At 39.8% G+C, this 21625-nt stretch overlaps 1 protein-coding gene and 1 non-coding gene across 2 annotated transcripts in view; both read left to right on the forward strand.

Annotated features, from left to right (window-relative positions):
• The first annotated feature begins 2928 nt into the window (after positions 1–2928).
• SKAP1 (src kinase associated phosphoprotein 1) overlaps positions 2929–21625 on the forward strand; it is a 276095-nt gene continuing 257398 nt past the window's right edge. Inside the window, exon 1 of the mRNA XM_060134266.1 lies at positions 2929–3038. Within this exon, the coding sequence (XP_059990249.1) occupies positions 2990–3038 (49 nt within the window). The 5' untranslated portion in view covers positions 2929–2989. The remainder of the gene's footprint in view (positions 3039–21625) is intronic.
• On the forward strand, positions 12859–12986 carry LOC132512449 (small nucleolar RNA SNORA49). The gene has a single exon (XR_009538177.1). It is a non-coding gene; the product is annotated as a small nucleolar RNA SNORA49 (small nucleolar RNA).

A 21625-nucleotide genomic window follows, 5' to 3' on the forward strand; every position in this document is an offset into this window, starting at 1 on the left:
TCTTATCTAATTACAAGGAATTTCAGATTAATTTCATGGCCTCTGCTCCAAAGGACCTCTTATCTGTGAGGACCTTGTATTTTAACCTTGTCATTCTTTTGTTGTTTGCCTTTAAAGGGGAGACAGCTAAGAAGGGGATGCTAGGATCTTGCTGGAATTGGGGCTGGGGGAGGGGAAAAAGAGGGAGGCAGACCGACCTGGGACTTGTGTATTCTGCTCCATCCCCCTGCCTGCGTGTGGAGACAGCTGGCTGCTTACTCCCATGACAGCCACATGGTACCCAGCCACACAGAACAGGACCCGGGCAGGGACTCGTCTGCTGCCAACCTCTCCAGATCCCTTTGATATTTCTGACAGAGCAGTAAAAGACTCTTGACTATCATGTTTTGCCTTGCCTCTCTCTACCTCCTCCAAGACTCTTCAGTGTGGTTTCCATGGCTACCCCCAATCAGATTTGGCTTCCTGCAAAATTGGATTTCAAAGAAGGACAAGGCTTCAGAGGAATTTGTCCATTTAACAGAATGTCATTAGGAGTAAGGCTGACTGCTGAACCAGGGTCCTTAGATGATTAAGGAGGGGCTGCGCTCATGTGTGGAGGCAGGTTTCTGTCTGCAAGAGGAAACTTGATGCAACATGACAATGGCATATTGGAATCTGCCAGTCACTGCACTCTACCCAGCTCTGCACCTCCCTCTACCCTATCCCTCTAAAATCCACAGTGGATGTAGAATACCTTTGCCTTGAGTTTCTGCTGCTTCCCTTGGTATAAGTAAGCTATGACAGGCAGTGAGGCCTGATAGGACATGCAATTACCAGGGTCTATTGCTTTTTATCAAACAACCCTTTAACTTGTAGCCTAGATCAGCCTTTGACAAATATCCTTAAAGAAGAGGGGGAGGTTGTCAAATTTCCTTCCACTGCTGAGAGGAAAGCAAGGCAAAGTGCTGGGGTTACGTATAGGAGGGACCGTGTTTCCCTCGTTGTTTTTTAGAACGGTTTTAGATTTAAGAAAAATTGCAACGGTAGTACAGAGAGTTCCCATACAGTCTCCCTTGCCTTTTAACACATGTCAAAAGTACTCAAAAATGATTCCAGAGCAGCTACAATTTTGTAGAAGGAGCACTGAGTGTGGTAAAAATAAAAATGCTCCAGCAGGGAACTGGTATTGCTCTGGAGCCTAGAAGAGGCAGCCTGCCCACTGTTAACTTTCCCAGGGCAAGAAGCCCTTGCAACAGGAGCCAGATTCCCTGAGATTCTTGCCAGCCCCTGTCCCCCACATTTCTACCTCAATTTACTGCAACTTGTGGTTGCATCATGTAACCCTGAAACCAAGGCACCATTCCTCTTCAGACGGCAGGACTCAGATGTATAGATGGCTCAAAGTCGCTGGACCACTTAAGGGATCAAGCCCCCAACCCAGAAACGTATCTCTGGAGGGAAACTATGCCGGGAGTCAGGCACTGCTACCAGGAGCCCTTCTGGAGAGTTTCTCCTTGCTGCTCCCATCCCCATATCCACGGTTCTGTCATTATTTCCCCTGTTGCTGCTGTAAAAACCACTTCACCCGTCTTCTCCATTTTCTTTCTCTTACCACTCCCAATGCTTCCCACATATTCTGTAGGTAGAATCTGAGAAGAGAAACTCCATTTTTCACAAAGAGGAAATTGGTAGAGGTGAAGTGAGATGTGTATAAGATCACATACTATTCAGGGGCTCAGGTTAGCTCACTCCTCAGCTCAAAATTTGTCGACGCCTCCCCAATGTCCACTCAATTGAGTTCAGAATCCTCACTCTGACTTTCAAGTCCCTTTACGATAGAACCTCAATTTTTCTAGACAACCGTAATTTCCCTACACCATCCAGTGAAAGAGGGTCATTAGCTCTTCCTCAAGCAGGAGAAGGCTTTTCCATCTTTGTTTACTCTGGTCCTTCCACCTGGAAAGCCCTCCTGCCCCTTCAGAGTCTGGTGTGTTCAGAGTCATCGCAAATGCCACACACACCACTAAACGCGCATACGCTGTCACTTCCCTCTTTTCTTATATCCACCTCCCTCCTTTTAGCGGGCACTTTATACTTTTTTATGGTACTTGGCCTATAGTACTTAACAAAAAACACTCTTTAAGATAATTGTAGATTCACAGAAGTTATGATAAATAATACAGAGCTATCCTCTTTACCCAGGTGACATCGTGCCATATCACAGGACCGTATCACAGCCAGGACATTGACACCCAACACCTACTACTTTGAATGAGAGGGAAGCACACTTCTGTGATCTTGTCCTTCACTTTCCTCCCTTTGTCAGCTCTTAGAGGGAAAGGGCTGGGTCCCCCTCTCCCTCAGCTTTCTCCCTGGGTTACCCCTTCTTTTCCTCGCATCCTTTCAGACGTAGGGAGGAAGGGACACTTTGGCTCCCTGTGTCCATTGCAGCCGGACTGCTCTGATTCTCCCCAAAGTTGGTGGCTTGAGATTATTTATCGGGACTTACGGTCATTCCCTTGAAACGTTCTGATTTGCCTGACAAGCGGTTCTGCCCTGGTTTTCTGGGCGTGGACGAGCGAACTGGGTTGGAAAGGACTGTGGTCCGACTTGGCGGGGACTGACCCCGTCCTCGGATTCTGCCTCCTCGAGCCTCATTTCGGCGCCACGATGGCTTTCAAACCTGCCCCCGAGGCCCGCTGTCCGGGACTTAGGATGGGGAGCCTCCCGGGGACGGGTGCCTGGGGGTGGCGTCGCGTCTTTGTTTTAACCGGGGGCTGAGGGGGGTGCGCGGGCGGCCGCCTCCTCCCTCGTGCACCGCCGTGAGGGCCGCGGGCCCGGCGCACAGGTGTCGCCGCCGCCCCGGCGTCCCGCCCGCGGCGCGCCGCTTCCTGAACGCGCCCCGCCCTGCGGCTCAGCCCCGCGGCGCCGGCGACAGAGGGCCAGGTGCCGCTGCTGCCCGTCCGCCCGCCCGGCCCTCTCCCGTCGCCCGCCACCCGTCACCCGCCACATGCAGGCCGCCGCCGCCCTCCCGGAGGAGATCCTTTGGCTCCTGGAAGGTAACGCCCCGCCGGGAGTCTCACGTGCCGAGCCCGGCAGCAGCCGAGACGACAGCGGCTCCCAAGGCCGGCCTTCCCCGTCAGCTCCCTCACCCACCGCCTTCTTGAACCTCGAGGCTGCCGGAGTCCTGACTCTGCAGAGCCAGCTGTTCATCCCCCGCTCAGGGTCCCTTTCACTCGCCTCAGTAACACATTTTCTTTTCCCTCAAGGCGTCTCCACCTCCCACTTAGCCTCCAGGCTTCTGAGCAAGTTCAGGCCGCGTACATGGTCCCCGGGCCGCCGTGCTGGCCTTCAAGCTGTCCCTTTCTTCTCGGGACGCCCTGCGTCTGTAGGTTTCGCTCTCGTCCCTCTCCCGCCCTGACTCCGTCTGCCCCGCTCACACGGTACCTTGACCTTCCAGCTTAGAGCGCCCCAGGCTCCCAAGGGGCTGTGAGGGCTCCCGGGCTCCTGTCAGCCAAGGCCTGGGCACCCAGACCCTAGGTCCCCTTCACCTGCCTGCAGCTCTGGGGGTCCCTCATGCACCTGGGGCAGGCGGATCCTGGTATTACATCTCTTCCCTTTCTAGAAGTGCCCCATTGCGGTGTGTTCAGTCACTAACCCTCAACACATCCCGCTGTAACACTCCAGAGTTACAAGATCATCTGCTTGCCTCACACTTTTTCTGGTGAAAGTAACTTGCTGTTCCCGTAACTGACCTTCCTGGAAGGACGGGGGCCTGGAATCTGTGCTTGCATAAGGGTCCCAGGAGGAAAACTCTTCCCGAATTAAGCCTTTTGGCATCTATGTGACAAATGACCTGCTTTGGGCAGGTCATACTTTTGGCAAGCAGTTTTTTTTTTTTTTCAGTTTCTCTCAATTTAATTGGTTTTATATCTCCATTATCTTGTTATCTTGGTATAAATGCCTCCTAATTAAATATTTGGCAAGTCTTTTCGGTCTGTTTGTGGCACGGTTTCCATTCTGGGCTGCTTCTCTGTAAAAGCTGTCAACTAGGTATTTCTTCTGAGGTGAAGTTTCCAAATTTATTTTACTTGTGACCCGAGTGAATCTAAATTTTCAGAATAGGAAAGTATTTGCAGGGTAAAAGCATCATCTGGGTGTCTAAGAAGAAGCAACCCGGCCTTTCCCGCTACTGTTGGTTCAATAATTCCAAGTGTAAAGAGAGGCTCTACGTGTCTGGGTTCCAGGAGGGAAGGAACTGTGGCAAAAAGTTTCATTCTGCCCTTGCAGTTAAAGGTATAATCAGATTCTTTTTATTGGTATCTGTCATTTGTTGAGAGGGAACCTATTTTACAACCTAGGTAAACTAGACTTCCATTTTGTGTGCAGCCTTGGTAGAAGATTCCTTTTAATTTTCAGAAGCTTGCAATGACATCCACTCCTTCAACATTTTTGATGTGCAGTTCTTTATTGTTCAAAACTGACACTTTGGTAAACAGCTCATTTCTGCACCTGTCACCTTTCTTTAGCTTAGATTATTTTCTTGTTAGCTGACTGTTTTTAATTGAAGTCTTCAGATCTCCTCCTAAAGCAGAACCTTTGTTTGCTGACAAGTAGAGCAGGGTATGAATGGAGATTAATTGCATGTCACATACTTGTGTATCAAACTTGCTGTGTCTTAACAATCTCTGTTGGTGCTTGGGTCTTTAGAATATACGGAGGAGTCTGAGATTAAATTTTAAGGAGCTTTGTTTGTTAATATATTTCTTTAAGGCTTTTTTTTAAAATTTTTTTTAATTTGCAATTAGAGTCTGAATCTGAAGCAGAGAGAAAAATGTGAAAGTGGGATTCAACCAATAATTCTATTGAAAAGTGTTTGAAGAATATGCTTTTGAAAGGTTCATGTAATCATAGCAACATATTGGTTGTAGGTTTTGTTTTTTATGGAACACACTCTCTGGTGTAGACCAGCAGAATTATTCATTGTACTACAAATAATTTGTAGATATTATAAACCCATAATGGCTATCCATTTATCGTCTGTTGCTGTTTGTCTCCCCACCCCCCACACACACACTTTTTAAGGTTAACTGTTGACAGTTAGAAAATATGTAGGTCCTGATCTCTATGTCGTCACTCAGCGGAGGGAGTCACAGGGTGAGAGTGCTGCCACTTTAGTGCTGCCACAGGCCGAGCGGGTGGAGTTTCCACAATGAATTACTACTTTCATAAACCAAGGCATAAGCATTTACACAGTGATTTAACACTGGCCATAACAGCCCTAACTTAAGCATTTATTTATTTATAACTACATGAACATAAATGACAGGGGCATTTTTGACATAATGTGTGTGCTTTGAAAAATAAAATATGCAAAGCATTGTGAAAGGTTTATGCCAAATTTTGCATAATGAAGAAGGGAACAGAAATTCTGAAGGTCTAAAATTAATTTTGTTAAATTTTAAACATTTGAAAATGTTTCATTTGACCAGCTCCACTTCTAGGAATCTGTGTTACTGAAATAAAAGGACATGAAGTATGTGTACCAGGATCCATAGTAAATGTGCATGAGTTAGGAAAGGTCAGGTGATGGTATGAATGATTATTCATTTTATGGAATATTTTGCAGCCATTAAAAATGTTGTGGTGGATCTGTATATATTGGCTTGGAAAGTGTCCATAACATATTTTTAAGACTAAAAAGCAAGGTACACCGTAGTATATATAATATACCATTTATGTTTGAAAACATCAACAAAACCCCATATATTATGTATGTTTGTGGAAGCCTAGGAGGGAGTAAGAAAGAATATACACCAAGTTCCTAACATTGGTTTTCTAGGGAGGGGAGTGAGAGAGTGGGGGAGAGATTATTAATTTTATTTCATACATCTTCATGTTGTTTGAACCATGACAATGACTATGTATTACTTTTGTAATAGGAAGAAACAACCAGGAAGGTTATTTAAAAGGAAAAGGAACAAAAAACGAAAAGAAGCTTAGAGAGGTCAGAGTTCGAAAGGACCATTAACCAGGGTTGTGATTATGCTTTTCTCTTGGTAGCTCTAAGGGTGTGTGGAAGGTGGGGATTTTTTTTTTTTTTTTTTAATGCTGTCTTGGATTTTGGGCAAATATTAAAGCAGTGAGAGGTTTCTAGGGTAACTCAGGAAACATCTTCCTCAGATAGACTCTGTCAAGCTCTCATATAGAAATAGTAACTAGTCCATATCAGCAAATGAGTACCTTATAGATAAGTAAAGTGAAGGGCATTTACTGCCTTATTGAAAGAGGAGGAAATATTCATGTCTGTTTTCAAATAATCAGGCTTCACATGTAGAAGTTATCTTTTCGTTTTTGTTTGGTGATAACCACGCTGAAAACAAAAACAATGGAGTGCTAGCAGTTTGCATAATCTTTGTTTCACAGATACAATCAGTTTCTTCCTTGTCTTTCTAGCCCCACTTTTGCAGTCAGAGAAGCACAAGAGGCAAGTATGAAGGAAGGAGAATAAATATTTCTTTAGTTCACAGTTTGTCTTGTGTGATGGAATGGGGCTTACTGACTTTAATAGCTAATAGGTCGCAACTATCTACAAGGTACCTAAATCCTGCTCAAATATGGATTAGAGACAAAATAACGTCCACAACTCCGCTGCATTTAGTAGCAATTGCTGCGTTAACGCTGATTCCAATACGCCTATGGTTACTTATTTTTAAACTTCCTTGGAAAGAAGAAGTCATTAATCATGTCCTTCCAGATTGTTCTCCAGATTTGTATTGGTCGATGTAGCCAACCATAAAATCCTTTTCAACATAGTAAAACTCCAACGCTGACTTTTTAGTATAAACATTTGTGATCAATTTTTTTCTCAGATGCAGTAGGAACTTTTCACACTTCCTCAATCAACCAGTCTGTGTTCAAAGGCACCTCCTCTGAACACTATAACTCAGAGTTGTTATAGCGAATATCATTTATCATACTTTATGGGAATATTGAGTTGTTTAGGGATTTTTCTGCCATAATTGCCCCTGGACTGCTTTGTGAATATCTATGTCTGTTTTACGTTTTAATTTTTGTCATTTTTTTTTCCTACTGTTAGACCAGGCCTATCACTTTGCACTGCTCTCAGTGTATCTGTATCCCCAATGCTATTGGAACATCAGTTAATTAAGTTCATTGGAATTCAGATATGTGTGAAAGAAAGTATGAAGGGCTCTCTTGATAAACACAGTACCCAACCCGTTAGGCCTGCACTTTGTAACATGTACTGTGGCTGCTAAGAGTCATTTTTACTTAATTTTTGATACTGGGTTGTCTTCTAGATAGGTGATGTTACTGTTTGGTTGAATTCTGAAAGGTATATGACCATCCTTCTATTTCTTTTTGTTAAATTTCTTGGTTATAAGAGCTATAATGCTCATTGTAGAAAATTTAGAAAACACAAGGATATACAGCCAACCATAGTCAACGATTGTTAAATTTCCATTTATTTCTTTCAGTTATTATTATTTGTACATACTTTAAAAGTTGTGACATATTGTGTGTATAGTTTTGTATACTGATTTTTCCACTTATAGTTTTTCATTTGCTATGGTCTCCTGAACATTTTCTTAGATCACTAAGTTCTTTTTTTCTTTGAGTGATTTTGAAGTTATACATCCTGGTTTTATTCCACTGATAGTTTTACCTTTATGGGAAAACAAACAAACAAACATTTCCCTCTGATTAGCAGCATTAGGAATGAAACAATATCTTCTAGCTCTTTCCTCCTGTATGAAATGTGAAATTGCTGATATAATCTTGGATTTTAGACTCAGAGAATTATTAATGTTTTATTGTGTATATTAGATTACAATAATTATTTTTTGACATTTGCATAATATTTAAAACCATAGCTATAATAATATTTTTTCTTCCTGTTTAACTTGTTCATCGCTTACTTTTTGTATCATGGCTTTTTCATTCTTGAACTCTTTATCTCTTAGGTATTTAGACTTTGCTAGAACGGTAGCCACTGGCCGCATGTGGCTATTTAAATTTAAATTAACTAAAATTAAATAAGACCAAAAAAATCAGTTATGCAATTGCACTAGCTACACTTCAGCTGCTCAGTAGCCACAGTGCCTGCTGTATTGGACAGTGCATAAAACCCTACTAGATGACAATTGAGAATATAATGCTGAGTGAATTTCTCAGGAAGGGTACTTTGACAGTCCCCCTACTGAGCCCCTCCAAGTTTGAGTATATGTCTATCTAGTTTCATATAAACTTAGCGGTGGGCATGAGGTTCTAGGGTCACACTCTTTCCCTTTCTTCCCCTTTCTCTCAACTTAACCTCTCAAAGTTTTACCCTTATCTTCTGGTCTTCAGTTTTGTGGAGAAGAAGTCTGATGCCAGCCTGATATATTTCTTTTATAACCCATTCCTCCCACCGCCTGCCTGGATGTTTATAGGATATTTTTCTTTGCTCTCAAAAATGTCACTAGGTAATTTCAAGGTTTTGGACTTTTTAATAATTTTGCCTGGTATGTAGTGAACCCTTTTGATCTAAAGACTGAGTCTTTAACTTGAGAAAGTTTTTTCTATTGTCATTGCTTCTACTCCATCTCTTTTATTCTGTCATACTAGGATTTATATTATAAATATATTAGGGCCCTGATCTAGTCTCTGTGTTTCATCTCTTTTATTGTCTCATCCGTCAGTGACTTCATTACAGTTTTAAATTCAGCATTTATTTATTTAAAAAAATTTTCCATGTGTTCTTTCCTCATCACTCATTGTTTCATTTTCATTACATCTGTAAATCTGGCTTATAGGCATAATGACTTTTTGAATGTTGAAAATATGATTAGAAATTTTCTAAACATTTCTGTTCTTTAATAATAAATCTACTTCAGAGGGAGACATTTTCTCTAGTTCTTCAAGATATAGTTTTCTTTTTGAACTTTGTTTTCTCATAGGTCCTGTATATTTTTTTTGTGATAAGTTTGCCTAGGTTCAAATCCTGACTGCCACTTTCTTACTAGTATTTAACTTTGGGTCTTAGCTATAAAATGGGGATAATAATAGTACCTATCTCATAGAATTTATATGAGGAATAAAGGACTAAATATTTGAAAAGAACTTAGAATAATATCTAGAATGCATTACACACCATTTGTTTGGTAAATAAAATTAAAAATTTATTTTTCTTTGAGGAAGTCCTATTGATCTCTCTTCTTGCAGTTGCCTCTCCACAGGAAAACTCCTAGGCATGGCCTTTTTTTTTTTCTTTATAAATTTATTTATTTTATTTATTTATTTTTGGCTGTACTTGGGCTCAGTAGTTGGGCTCTAGAGTGCAGGCTTCAGTAGTTGTGGTGCACGGGCTTAGTTGCTCCACGGCATGTGGGATCTTCCTGGACCAGGGATCGAACCCATGTCCCCTGTATTGGCAGGCGGATTCTTAACCACTGCACCACCGGGGAAGTCCCTAGGCATGGCCTTTTGCTTGGGTTGGTGGTTCATCCTTGCTACTCCAAATTAGGGGAGGTTTGTAGGGGTTCTTTCAGGATCTTCTTCATTTCCTTCCTTCCTTAGATCAGAGTCCAGTGATTATTTCTATGAGAAACTTTTTGGAGAAAGGAGAGAGGAAGTTAGCTTCCCTGCTAACTTAAGAAAGACATGTGTTCCTTACCTTGTTATAGAATGCTTTGTATGTGTGTCCGTTGGTGTAAAAATAGTATTTTTGTACTACTTGTCAGTTGAAAAAAAATGAAAGGTTTAATCTTCTCCTTCTCCCTTTCTGTTTTTATAAACAGAACTATTTTTTTAATTAGTAGAAATATTTTAGTTTCATTGTGGGTATAGCCTAGATGTTAACTGGGCTGCTCAGGCCTTTTGAACTCTAGGCAAGACCTACTCCCCATTGTGGAAGCCCAAACATCTCCTCAAGATCTGGGTAATTCTCAAGGGGCATGCATTCTCAAGGTTACTTTTGCTTCCAGGGTCCCCTCCTTCCATGTGTGCTTTCTGTAGGCCTAAACTAACGGTTCCCAAATGGGGTGATTTCGTCCCATGGGGGCATTTGGCGACACTTGGAGACATTTTTTTTGGTCACAGCTGGGGAGGGTGCTATTGGCACCTAATGGGTAGAGGCCAGGGATGCTGCTCAGCTTCCTACAATGCATAGGATAGCCTCCACAACAAAGAATTATCCAGCCCCAAATGTCATTAGTGCCAAGGTTGAGAAACCATGGCCTTGGCATATATCCTTGCCTTCAGTTTCCACAAAGACCTACCCACATGAAGTCCCTGTGAGTGTAGAAGACATCACTGGAGAGTCAGAGGGTGCAGGGAGAGGGAGGAAGGGTTTCCACTGCAGTAATGCAAACGATTTTAAATTGAATATTAGGCATTCCTATTCCTAAACCCCCTTTTCCCACTCCAGTCATCAGACAGTGCCCTCTGGCCTTTCACCTGATGTAGTTCTCAGCCTTATGCTTTCTCACTGGCACTTTCTCCCTTTATCCTATCTGGAGCAAAACAAAAAAAAATTGTTTTTTCCCTTGCTGCATGGAAAGGCAATTTAGCTATGTGTTTAGTGGTTTAGGTTCCCACCAACACCCACACATGGAGAAACAAATTACTTTGCCAAACCATGGCGATTCTCTTCCTAAGAGGAATTCTAGTGCCAGCTATTAAGATAATAACATTTTACCTCATTATATAAGTGTGATACTTAAACAATTTTTAATCATTTTAAATACAGGAAAAGTAAGATGTTTCAAGTTTTACCATCATCTGAGAACCTTAACATATTGACATAACTATCATAGATCTAATTTTTTCACGTTATAAACCATTACACTGTACAGAAATCCTACAATTTCTGCTACGTTTATTCATATTTATTTCCCCTGTGTTTCCAGGTTCATTGCTTGCTTTTCCAGTTTGTCAGTGCTGCGTTATAGGTTAGGCGATTATAACAGATGGCTTTTCAGGTTTGGAGTCTTTGAGTTCCACTGTTTAATTTTACTATCCAGCTCTTACGCGGAACATAGAACAGATGTGGGCTTAGAAACAGAGTGGTCTTAGCATCCAGAGAGCAAGCTTTCCTGAAGGCTTATGGCTTTGATAAAATCACTTATGAATTACTTAAATTCTCATCTATAACATTGTTGATATCCTACTATTAGTATGTTATAGGGAAATAAAATTTTTATTCACATAATAGGAGCTTTACTAAAATGTATCCAGTGGCACATATTTATACATACTTAAGCCAATATAGTAGTTGAGTTGGAATTAATTAAGGTACTGTATATTATAAATCAAGTATGAGAAGTATCCTGGATACTTAGAAAGCTACAGAAAATCTCTCTTAACTGCATTGTAATAAACGTCCTTAAAATCACTCTCTCTTTAAAGTAAATTTTCCTTTTTGATAACTCTTTGTGTGAGCCTCTTCATCCATCGATTCCTCCCTCTCTTTCTTTCTTCCTTCCTTCCCAGTACTTTATTAAAGTATGATTTACGTACATAAAATGCACTAATGTTAAGTGTTACAACTGGATGACTTTCATGTATATATGACTGTGTGACTGTGTGACTACAACCCACATCAGGACATAAACATTTCCATCTCCCTAGAAAGTTTCCTTTCCAGTTCTGGAACTTCATAGATCAGTATGATCTCTTTTGTGTCTGTCCTCAGCATAATGTTTTTGAGAGTTATCCATGTTGTTCTGTGTATCAGATTTATCTTATCCTTTTGCTAAGTAGTATTCCATTGTGTGAATATTTCCACAGTTTGTTTATCCATTCTTCTTCTGATGAACATTGAGTTGTTCAGTTTTGAGTTATTATGAATATAGCTGCTATGAGCATTCTTGTATAACTTGTTTTGTAACATAAACACTCATTTCTCCTGGGTAAATATCTAGGAGTGGAATTTCTTGGTCGTAGGGTATGAATACATTTAATTTTATTGGAAACTCCAGTTTCCCAAAGTGATTGTACCTATTTTACAATCCCACCAACAGTGTATGAGAATTCCAAGTGCTCCATTTCCTCGCCAACACTTGATGTTGTGGTCTTTTTATTTTTAGATATTCTGGTAGATGTTATGGTCCATGTATTTTTTTAATTACAAAAATAACTTATGGATACATTTTTATTGTAGAATATTTGCACAACATACAAGTATATAGACTACTTGACCTAGTCACAGAAATCAGACAAGAAAAAGAAATAAAAGGTATCCAAGTTGGAAGGGAAGAGGTAAAATTGTCATTATATGCAGATGACATGATACTCTATAGAGAAGACCCTAAAGACTCCACACAAAAACAATTAGAACTAATAAATGAATTCAGCAAGGTAGCAGGTTACAAGATTAATATACAGAAATCTGTTGAATTTTTTTTACACTAACAATGAAATATAAGAAAGAGAAAGGGAAAAAACAATCCCATTTAAAATTGTGTCAAAAAAATACCTAGGAATAAACCTAACCAAGGAGGTGAAAGACCTATATGCAGAGAACTATAAAACAATGTTAAAAGAAATTGAAAATGATTCAAAGAAATGGAAAGATAGTCCATGCTCTTTGATTGGAAGAATTAATATTGTTAAAATGGCCATACTACCCAAAGCAGCATACAGATTTAATGTGATCCCTGTCAAACTACCCATGACATTTTTCACACAACTAGAACAAATAATCTTAAATTTTTTATGGAACCACAAAAGACCCAGAATTTCCAAAGCAATCCTGAGGAAAAGGAACAAAGCTGGAGGCATAACCCTCCCAGGCTTCAGGTAATATTCAAAGATACAGTAATCAAAACAGCATGGTAGGGCTTCCCTGGTGGCGCAGTGGTTAAGAATCTGCCTGCCTTCCCTCGGCCTTACTCCAGGGGCTTTTGCTGTAAAGTGCCTGGCATTACCGGAGGGTACATGAACGAGCACGCATCCCTCCCCAGGGATACTGCTGTCCTGTGGGGCCCATTCGTGGAGCTGACAGCACAGGTCGGGTGGGGTTGGACACTTTCCTTTCTGTACCTGCTGACTGGCGACGCTTAAACAGGGTAGAGGCATCAGCAACCAGTAAGTGAGAGATGCCACACATGCCCGGAAGAGCCAGAATAAAATGCTAGAGTCCGGTGTAATTGGAACACGGAGCTCGCGTCAAAAGAAACACAAACCGAACAGTTTTGTTACGGAATAATTTCTAACTGATAAGTACCAGAACACGTCAGAGGTTTCTTGTTGTTTGGAAGGAATGCTAACTCGGGGTTTTATTTTGCCTCAGAAAAAAAAAAAAAGAACCTACCTGCCAATGTAGGGGACACGGGTTCAAGCCCTGGTCCCGGAAGATCCCACATGCTGTGGAGCAACTAAGCCTGTGTGCCACAACTACTGAGCCTGCGCTCTAGAGCCCATGAACCACAACTACTCAGCCTGCGTGCCACAACTACTGAAGCCTGTGCATCTAGAGCCTGTGCTCTGCAATAAGAGAAGCCACTGCAATGAGAAGCCCATGCACCACAACAAAGAGTAGCCCCCGCTCACCTCAACTAGAGAAAGCCTGCGCGCAGCAGCAAAGACCCAACACAGCCAAAAATAAATAAATAAAATCAATAAATTTATTTTAAAAAACCCCAGCATGGTATTGGCACAAAAACAGACATATAGATCAATGGAACAGAATAGAGAGCCGAGAAATAAACACATACTTCAGGTCAATTAATCTTTGACAAAGGAAGCAAGCATGTACAATGGAGAAAAGACAGCCTCTTCAGCAAGTGGTGTTGGGAGAGCTGGACAGCCTCATGTAAATCAGTAACGTACATTAGAACACTCCCTCACATCATACACAAAAATAAACTCAAAATGGCTCAAAGACTTAAATATAAGACATGACATCATAGGACGCCTAGAAGAGAATACAGGCAAAACATTCTCTGACATAAATCGTAGCAGTCTTTTCTTAGATCAGTCTCCCAAGGCAATAGAAATAAAAGCAAAAGTAAACAAATGGGTCCTAATCAAACTTATAAGCGTTTGCACAGCAAAGGAAACCCTAAACAAAACAAAACAAAAAGCCTAACAGAATGGGAAAAAATATTTGCAAACTGTGGGACCAACAAGAGCTTAATGTCCAAAATATACAAACGGCTTATACAACTCAATATGAAAAAAACAACTCAATCGAAAAATGGGCAGAACTAAATAGACATTTCTACAAAGAAGGCAACCAGATGGGCAACAGGCACATGAAAAGATACTCAACATCGCTAATTATTAGAGAAATGCAAATCAAAACTACAACGAGGTATCACCTCACACCAGTCAGAATGGCCATCATCAAAAAGTCTACAAATAATAAACACTGGAGAGGGTGTGGAGAAAAGGGAATCCTCGTATACTGTTGGTGGGAATGTAAATTGGTGCAGCCACTATGGAAAACAATATGGAGGTTCCTTAAAAAACTAAAAATAGAACTACCATATGATCCAGCAATCGCACTCTTGGGCATATATCTGGAAAACACGCAAACTCTAATTTGAAAAGATATATGCACCCCAGTGTTGATAGCAACACTATTTACAATAGCCAAGAGATGGAAGCAACCTAAGTGTCCATCAACAGATGAATGGATAAAGAAGATGTGATACACACACACACACACACACACACACACACACAATGGAATACTATCCATAAAAGGAATGAAATGTTGCAATTTGCAGCAATATGGATGGGCCTAGAGATTATTGTACTAAGTGAAGTAAGTCAGAGAAAGACAAATATTATATATCACTTATATGTGGAATCTAAAAAAAATAATACAAATGGACTTATTTACAAAACAGAAACAGACTCACAGACATAGGAAACAAACTTATGGTTACCAAAGGAGAAGGTGGGGTGGTGTAAATTAGGAGTATGGTGTTAAAAGATATGCACCACTATATATAAAATAGATAAACAAGGATTTACTCTATAGCACAGGGAGCTATATTCAATATCTTGTAATAACCTATAATGGAAAAGAATCTGAAAAGAGTGTGTGTGTATATATATATATATATATATATATATATATATATATATCTGAATCACTTTGCTGTATACCTGAAGCTAACACAATATTGTAAATCAACTAAAGTTCAATGAAAAATAAAATAAGTATATAGACTACTTGGTTTTTTATCATAGCACCATTGGATACCTTTCCATATGAATCTATGTATATATTCATATATATATATTCATTTTTAAACTGTTGCACAGTATTTCAGAATTTTTTAACTATTCACCTATTGAAGGATGTTTAGATCGTTTCCAGATTTTTTTATATTTCCACAGTGCTGTAGAGAACATATCTGCATCTTTGTGTACATATGCAAATATTTCTGTAGGATAGATTCTTAGACTCTCAAATGGAAGATTGCAGAAGTGTTAATCCTAGATTTGTAGACTGGCCAGTAGTTAAAACTTAATCCTAAGTACTATCTGTGTTTTCGTTCCTGGTTTTTGTTTTCTCTGTGCTGTGAGTATATAGGTATTGTCATTTTTTTCCCCTTCAGGAGGTAAGAGAATGAAAAATATAAACACACATTTCTTGGGTCATGGGGCAGAAACAATCAGCAGGTTGAAGCAAACCACAGCCAGAACATGCTGACAGTTTCTCTATTGTATGCTGACAACTTCCTGCAAGCCAAAACAAAGCTGGTGGGTATGATTTTAACCTTGCCAACAAGTTTTACCCCTTAACAAAAAGCAAGAAATATGTGCCTTAAGGATTAAAACTGATTGCCAGATCGAAAATTTAATGCAAGGTTTAAAACAAGTTCTAAGCAAACAAAGTCATTTTCCCCCACTATGATACTTTTATTTAATTTGTGTGAAAATGGGCAAGACAAGGTTTCTATGAAGTCTTCCATCGTTAGAATAGAAAAATGAACACTAAAGTTTCAGAGGTTTGATTTTAGGGAGATATTTAAGTCACTGCAGAAATACTAATGGTCGGATACCTTCAGCATATTTGTAACAAGGAATCAGAAATTATTATTTTGTTTGTTTCTACCAGAAGCTGTCAATGAGACTTTGTAGAAGTTGGATCAGCAACCAGGCCATTTTTTTCTGTAAAATAGCCATATGTTACATAAAGGGATAGGTGTGACATTTAATTAAACACCCAGACAAATAGAATACTCAGGTATCTAGAATGAAATGTGGCCTTATGTTACTTCCAAGGTAGAGATTGTTTTAGTTTGGCGGGCATGATTTGCTAGGCATGGCAAAGTGGGTGGACATAGTCTGTGACTGGAAAGGACATCTTACTGTTGGCGGCTCACTCAAGGAAGTCCCGAGGATGATGCAGATCTTTACTCCCTGCCTACCGCAGCAATCCAAGCAAAGGACTCCTGGGATGGGTCCCTGAGAGGAGTCCCTCCTCCCTTTGATATCCCCTTCTCTTCTCCACAATCCCAACAAACATTTTCTACACCCCTCCTTTCTCCATACAGGCTCCCATCTCCATCCTAGAGGGGTGATGTCTCATCTTTAAGGCTTTAACTTCTTCAAAGTGTTCAGAGTGAAGCATCTATAAGATAAATTAAACATTTTGATTAGAAAAAAACACTAGGTATCACTGAAAATTTAAGAGATGAGGCTGAAGTAGTATCCTGCTCCTACAATTTTTTTTAAAACAGTGAATAGATTGTTTTCTAATGTTTACTTAGGTATTTTCTTTTAGACCCCTTTTTTTTAATGGGAAAAAGAACCATGTTCCTTAGGTTGATTTCCAGGCCAGCCCATTTTTAAAAACTATTTTGTATCCCTCTTTGTCAGTGGGAACACTCCCTTTATCCCCTGTTCCCTAACTCCAAGCTCTGATGTTGGTGTTCTGACTGGAGAGTGACTCCAATGGGCAGGACTGGGAAAGGTATGAGGAGCCGGGTGGGAGCTAGGTTGGGGTTCCCAGGATTAGGGAGGAGACTTATTTAATGAGCCAGAATGAGAGCAGGAATGGGCCTCACCTAGCGGGGAGGTGAGAGCCAGTGCAGGGACCCAGAGCAAAAGGAGAACAGAATTTCCTCTCATCTCCCTCTCTTCCTCTCCTGCCTCCTTACTTCCGACCCCATCTCCCATTGAGAGTGTGGCTGCCAACAGGCTTGGACGTGCTATGATAAGAGGAGGGGGCTATGAGATGGGGTGAGGAGTGATGACGGAAGTCAGCAGAAGGTTGTTGAAGTATAATGACTATCAAAGCAGCAGCAGTGAGAGAATGGATATTTCTGTGATTGTGCTCAGCCAGGACAACCATTCACATTTAACAAGTATTTGCAAGTACTTGGGGACTTTTTAAAAAAATCTAAATAGAGGGTCTGAAATACTGCCCAGCCTTAAACTTAACAGAATTAATTTGGTGAGTCATTTTAGCCTATGCCAACACTTTTTGCATGTAGACAAAAATCTCAAATATTTTCTTGGGTATAATGCCAATATGGGCAGAAATTCATGGCACCCTTCTTTTCAGAAATGTGAGTTCTGCTTTAGTAGTTCAAATACTTTTGCAAAATATCCTCTAGGAACACTTTGATTGGTTTTTGGTTGGTGGAATTGTTTTCGGCAGCATTTGGCCATTCATCCTGCCTTCAAATAGAAGATTGATTGAAGCAAACTTTTGAGTTTTAGAAACAATATATCAACAAAAAAATTTGTAACTGTTAAAGAACACCAACTTAAATATTTTGTTCTTTCTGTGTATTAGGAGCATTACTTAGAAAACAGATGGAGGCAACCTTTATTTTTCACTAGTTTGAAAAATGTGACACATAGGATGTCATTCTTCTCCAAATAGAAGAGTAGCTTCTTAAATGGACAAGGTCAGAGGTTTGGGAGAATGTAAGAGACTTTGACCAGTCTACAGAACCTAGAGATCTTGGATGCATCCTGTCAAGTCAGAATCTTTTCATCTGGCCTTAGGCCGTGCAGTGATTTCTCCCAGGGATGTGATGATTATATCATGTCTACAGAGTTCCACATACCCTCTGTCCCCTTGTCCTTCTTTGTTTTCTTTTTCTATCTTCTTTTCCTACTCTGGTTTGCTGGAATAGATATCCATAAGTTGCCTGGAAGCTGAGGGAATCTATGTTTTAGGGAAGCTGTGAATTATAATAGGAAGATGCATCTTTGCCAGAGCTGTTTACCATTTAAACATGAGACTTAAAATCATTGTATATTACTTTTAGTACAAAATACTGTATGTTGCTACAAGCTTGCCTTCCAGAATAATCTTTCATCACTGTCCTCTCACCCCTAACCTTTATGTTCTGCCCTCCAAGTAAGAATTCTTTCAGTCTCTCCAACTGAACTAACATCTATCACCTCAGGACCTTTGCACATAATGTTCCCACGCTTATGCCATTCTTTTCCTCATTCTACCACCTCCTCCCCATCCCCAGCAGACATACTTGACCTGCTAATCTGTGGGCTTCAGATGAAAGGTCAGGTCTCTGAGAGATCTCCCCTGACTTACTTCCCTCTAGACTAGTTGCATCCACTCTAGGCCTGTGCCCCCCTCACTTTTCTTATTATAACTCATATCACAATTTATTCTGATTGTCTATTTAAGTCTTTATTCTTTGGTAGACTGTAAACTTTTAGTTTTGATCTATCTTGTTCACTTTTTCAGTATTTAGCATGTAATAAGTGCTCAGTAAATATTTGTTAAAGAATAAAGGCATTCAGAAAAAATGTGGCATCGTTTATGGTATGTTTCTGATTTTGTCTTTTCTCTTTGGTGTGAGGACATTTACACCAGTGTGGTATTGCTCACTCACCAGTCAAAGGTAACTAGGTGTAGACCCTGTAACATCAAGTGTTATGTGTAGTGAGTGCTGTGATGTCAGAGGCACCTCAGGAGTGTTCTCACTCAGTTAGTGGTGTTTTTCACTCTGGATTTTGCAGTTGCAGGAGCCTAAGGCATCTTGATGTGATAGGACATGATGTTTATATTAAAGGAGTCCTTGTTTGTACAAGGCTGATTGCTTAATGGAAAACCCACCCAGAGAGAGTGGTAAACTTGGTTAAATACAGGAGGTGAAAATCTCTTCCTTGTTCAGTGGTGAGTAATGTGTTTCTGAGCAGGGTTGCTCAGGCACCTTGAGGTCATAATCACTGTAAGTAGCATCATCTTGCAAATTGAAAGGCAACTGTATTATATGTTGGTCTGTAATTTCCTTAATATCTGTATCAAGTTTTGATATCAGGGTTATGCTGGCTTCATAAAATGAGTTGGGAAGTGTATAAAATACTAGATGTATAATCCCTCCTATAGCTCTTGCTTTTGACTTATTTATGTTTTCATGATTATAAATTTGTTCATCTAGTGAGTTGTGGGAGTATTTTTAGATCAGCTTTTTCAAAAAAAATGATGAGACAGATGGAAGAGATTGTCTTCGTGTCATTTTATTCCCCTGAGTAGATGACACTTGCAGGTGAAGGAACAAGTACTTAAATTAGCAAGTGGCCCTCTAAAGTGTTTTGAAATGAAGCCTTCAAAAAAGTAATTTAAAGTGAAACTTAAAAAGTGAAGTCATAATAAAATATCAAATTATCAAATATCCCCCCAATGAGTTGGGGGATAATTATATCCTGTTGATTCCGTTTTAGCAGTTTTAGTATATACAAATATAATTACATGGGATATTTTACTTATAAGCATTTAGTAAGGAGAGTAGAAATTCAAAATAATATATATATATATCTCTCTACATTTATCATCTATAGGCATGAAGTATTCATTTTAACCATCCATCTCTCACAGGATCTCTATTCCCCACTTTCTCTCTGCTTGGGTGGCCTCCTTTCCTATTCCCAGCTATGAACCAGCACAGCCCACTACCACTGAGTGAAATGAAGAGGAGGGAGAAAAATTAAAATCTGTCTATCCAAGCTAAGAGCAGTATTACATTATGCTTGCATAGTGATTTTAATTTTACTTATTTTTTCATATTCTAAAACACATATTTTAGAACATTTAGAAAATATAGAAAAGTATGAAGAAGATGATAAAAATGGCTTGTAATTCCACTGCCTAGAGATGACCATTGTTAATATTTTGGTGTTTATCACAGTGCCTGACTGACCTATAGGAGGGACTCAATAAAGATTGGGTTAATGAATGAATTTAACCCAGTCCCTCCCCCCTTCTTCTGGTAAAATGTGAAGATTATATCATATACCACTTTAAAAAATTAATAGACTAGTTTTTAGAATAGCTTTAGATTTACAGAAAGATTGAGCGGGTAGTACGGAGTTCTCCTATTCCCCTTACCCCCAGTTTCCTCCATTATTAACATTTCACTTTACTATGATACATTTATTACAATTAATGAACCAATATTGATATGTTATTGACTAAGTCTGTAGTTTATTCCATTTTCCTTAGATTTTACCTAACGTCCTTTCTGTTTTCCAGGATCCTATCCAGGATACCTCATTTAATTTATTTCTTTAGACTCCTCTTCTCTGCAGCCGTTTCTCAAACTTTCCTTGTTTTTGATGACCTTGAGAGTTTTGAGGAGTACTGGTCAAGTATACTGTAGAACGCCCTATATCAGAATTTGTCTGATGTTTTTCTCGTGATTAGACTAGGGCTACAGGTTTTTGGAAAGGAGATCACAGAAGTAAAGAGCCATTCTCATCAAATGTCGAGGGTACATACTATCAACATGATTTATGACTGTTGATGTTGACTTTGATCACCTGGCTGTTATAGTTATTGTCAGGTTTCTCCACTGTCAAGTTACTCTTTATTTCCCCTTTCAATACTGTACTCTTCGGAAGGAAGTCTCCATGTGCAATCTACACTTAAGTGTTGGGAGTTATGCTCCTTCTTCTTTAAGGTGGAGTATCTATATAACTTATTTGGAATTCTTCTGCACTGGAGATTTGTGTGTTCTCCTCCCATGTATTAAGTTACTTATTTATATCATTGTGGACTCATGAATACTTATACTTCGAGTTATAATCCAATGTTACCTAACTTTGTTGCTCAAATTGTTCTAGCTTTGGCCATTGGGCGCTCTTTTACTTGGCTCCTGGGCTCCTTTTGACATGCCCCATGAATTTTGTGTGTGTGTGTGTGTGTGTGTGTGTTTTGGGCACTTCCTTACTTTCTGGCACTACAAGATGCTCCAGGGTCATCTTATATGTGTCCTGCCCCAGTCCTAAAATCAGCCATCTCTCAAAACAGCGTTGGTTCCTTTTACTGAAGATTGGTATTAGAAATCAATATCTGGGTAGTAGGTGTGCTCATTGTCACTGGAATGTTGTTTCTTTTAGGCCTTCTCAGCTGACAAAGCAAAGAAATATATGTGTGCAAGGTAACCCCACATGTAAATATATCTATAAGCAATTTCTATACATAACAATCTGTATCTATACAAAGTTAAACATGAGTTCTTATTGATGTCTTCAATTCTTAATTCATTTTAGACTCCTTACTATTCTTTTTTTAAATTGAGCTCCCATTGTTTTATAACATTATATAAGTTTCATTTGTACAACATTATATTTCTACTTCTGTATACATTACAGTGTGCTCACCACCAAAAATTTAGTTTCTATCTGTCATGTACAGTTGACC

This window comes from Lagenorhynchus albirostris, chromosome 20, assembly GCF_949774975.1.
Source record: "Lagenorhynchus albirostris chromosome 20, mLagAlb1.1, whole genome shotgun sequence".
NCBI lineage: Eukaryota > Metazoa > Chordata > Mammalia > Artiodactyla > Delphinidae > Lagenorhynchus > Lagenorhynchus albirostris.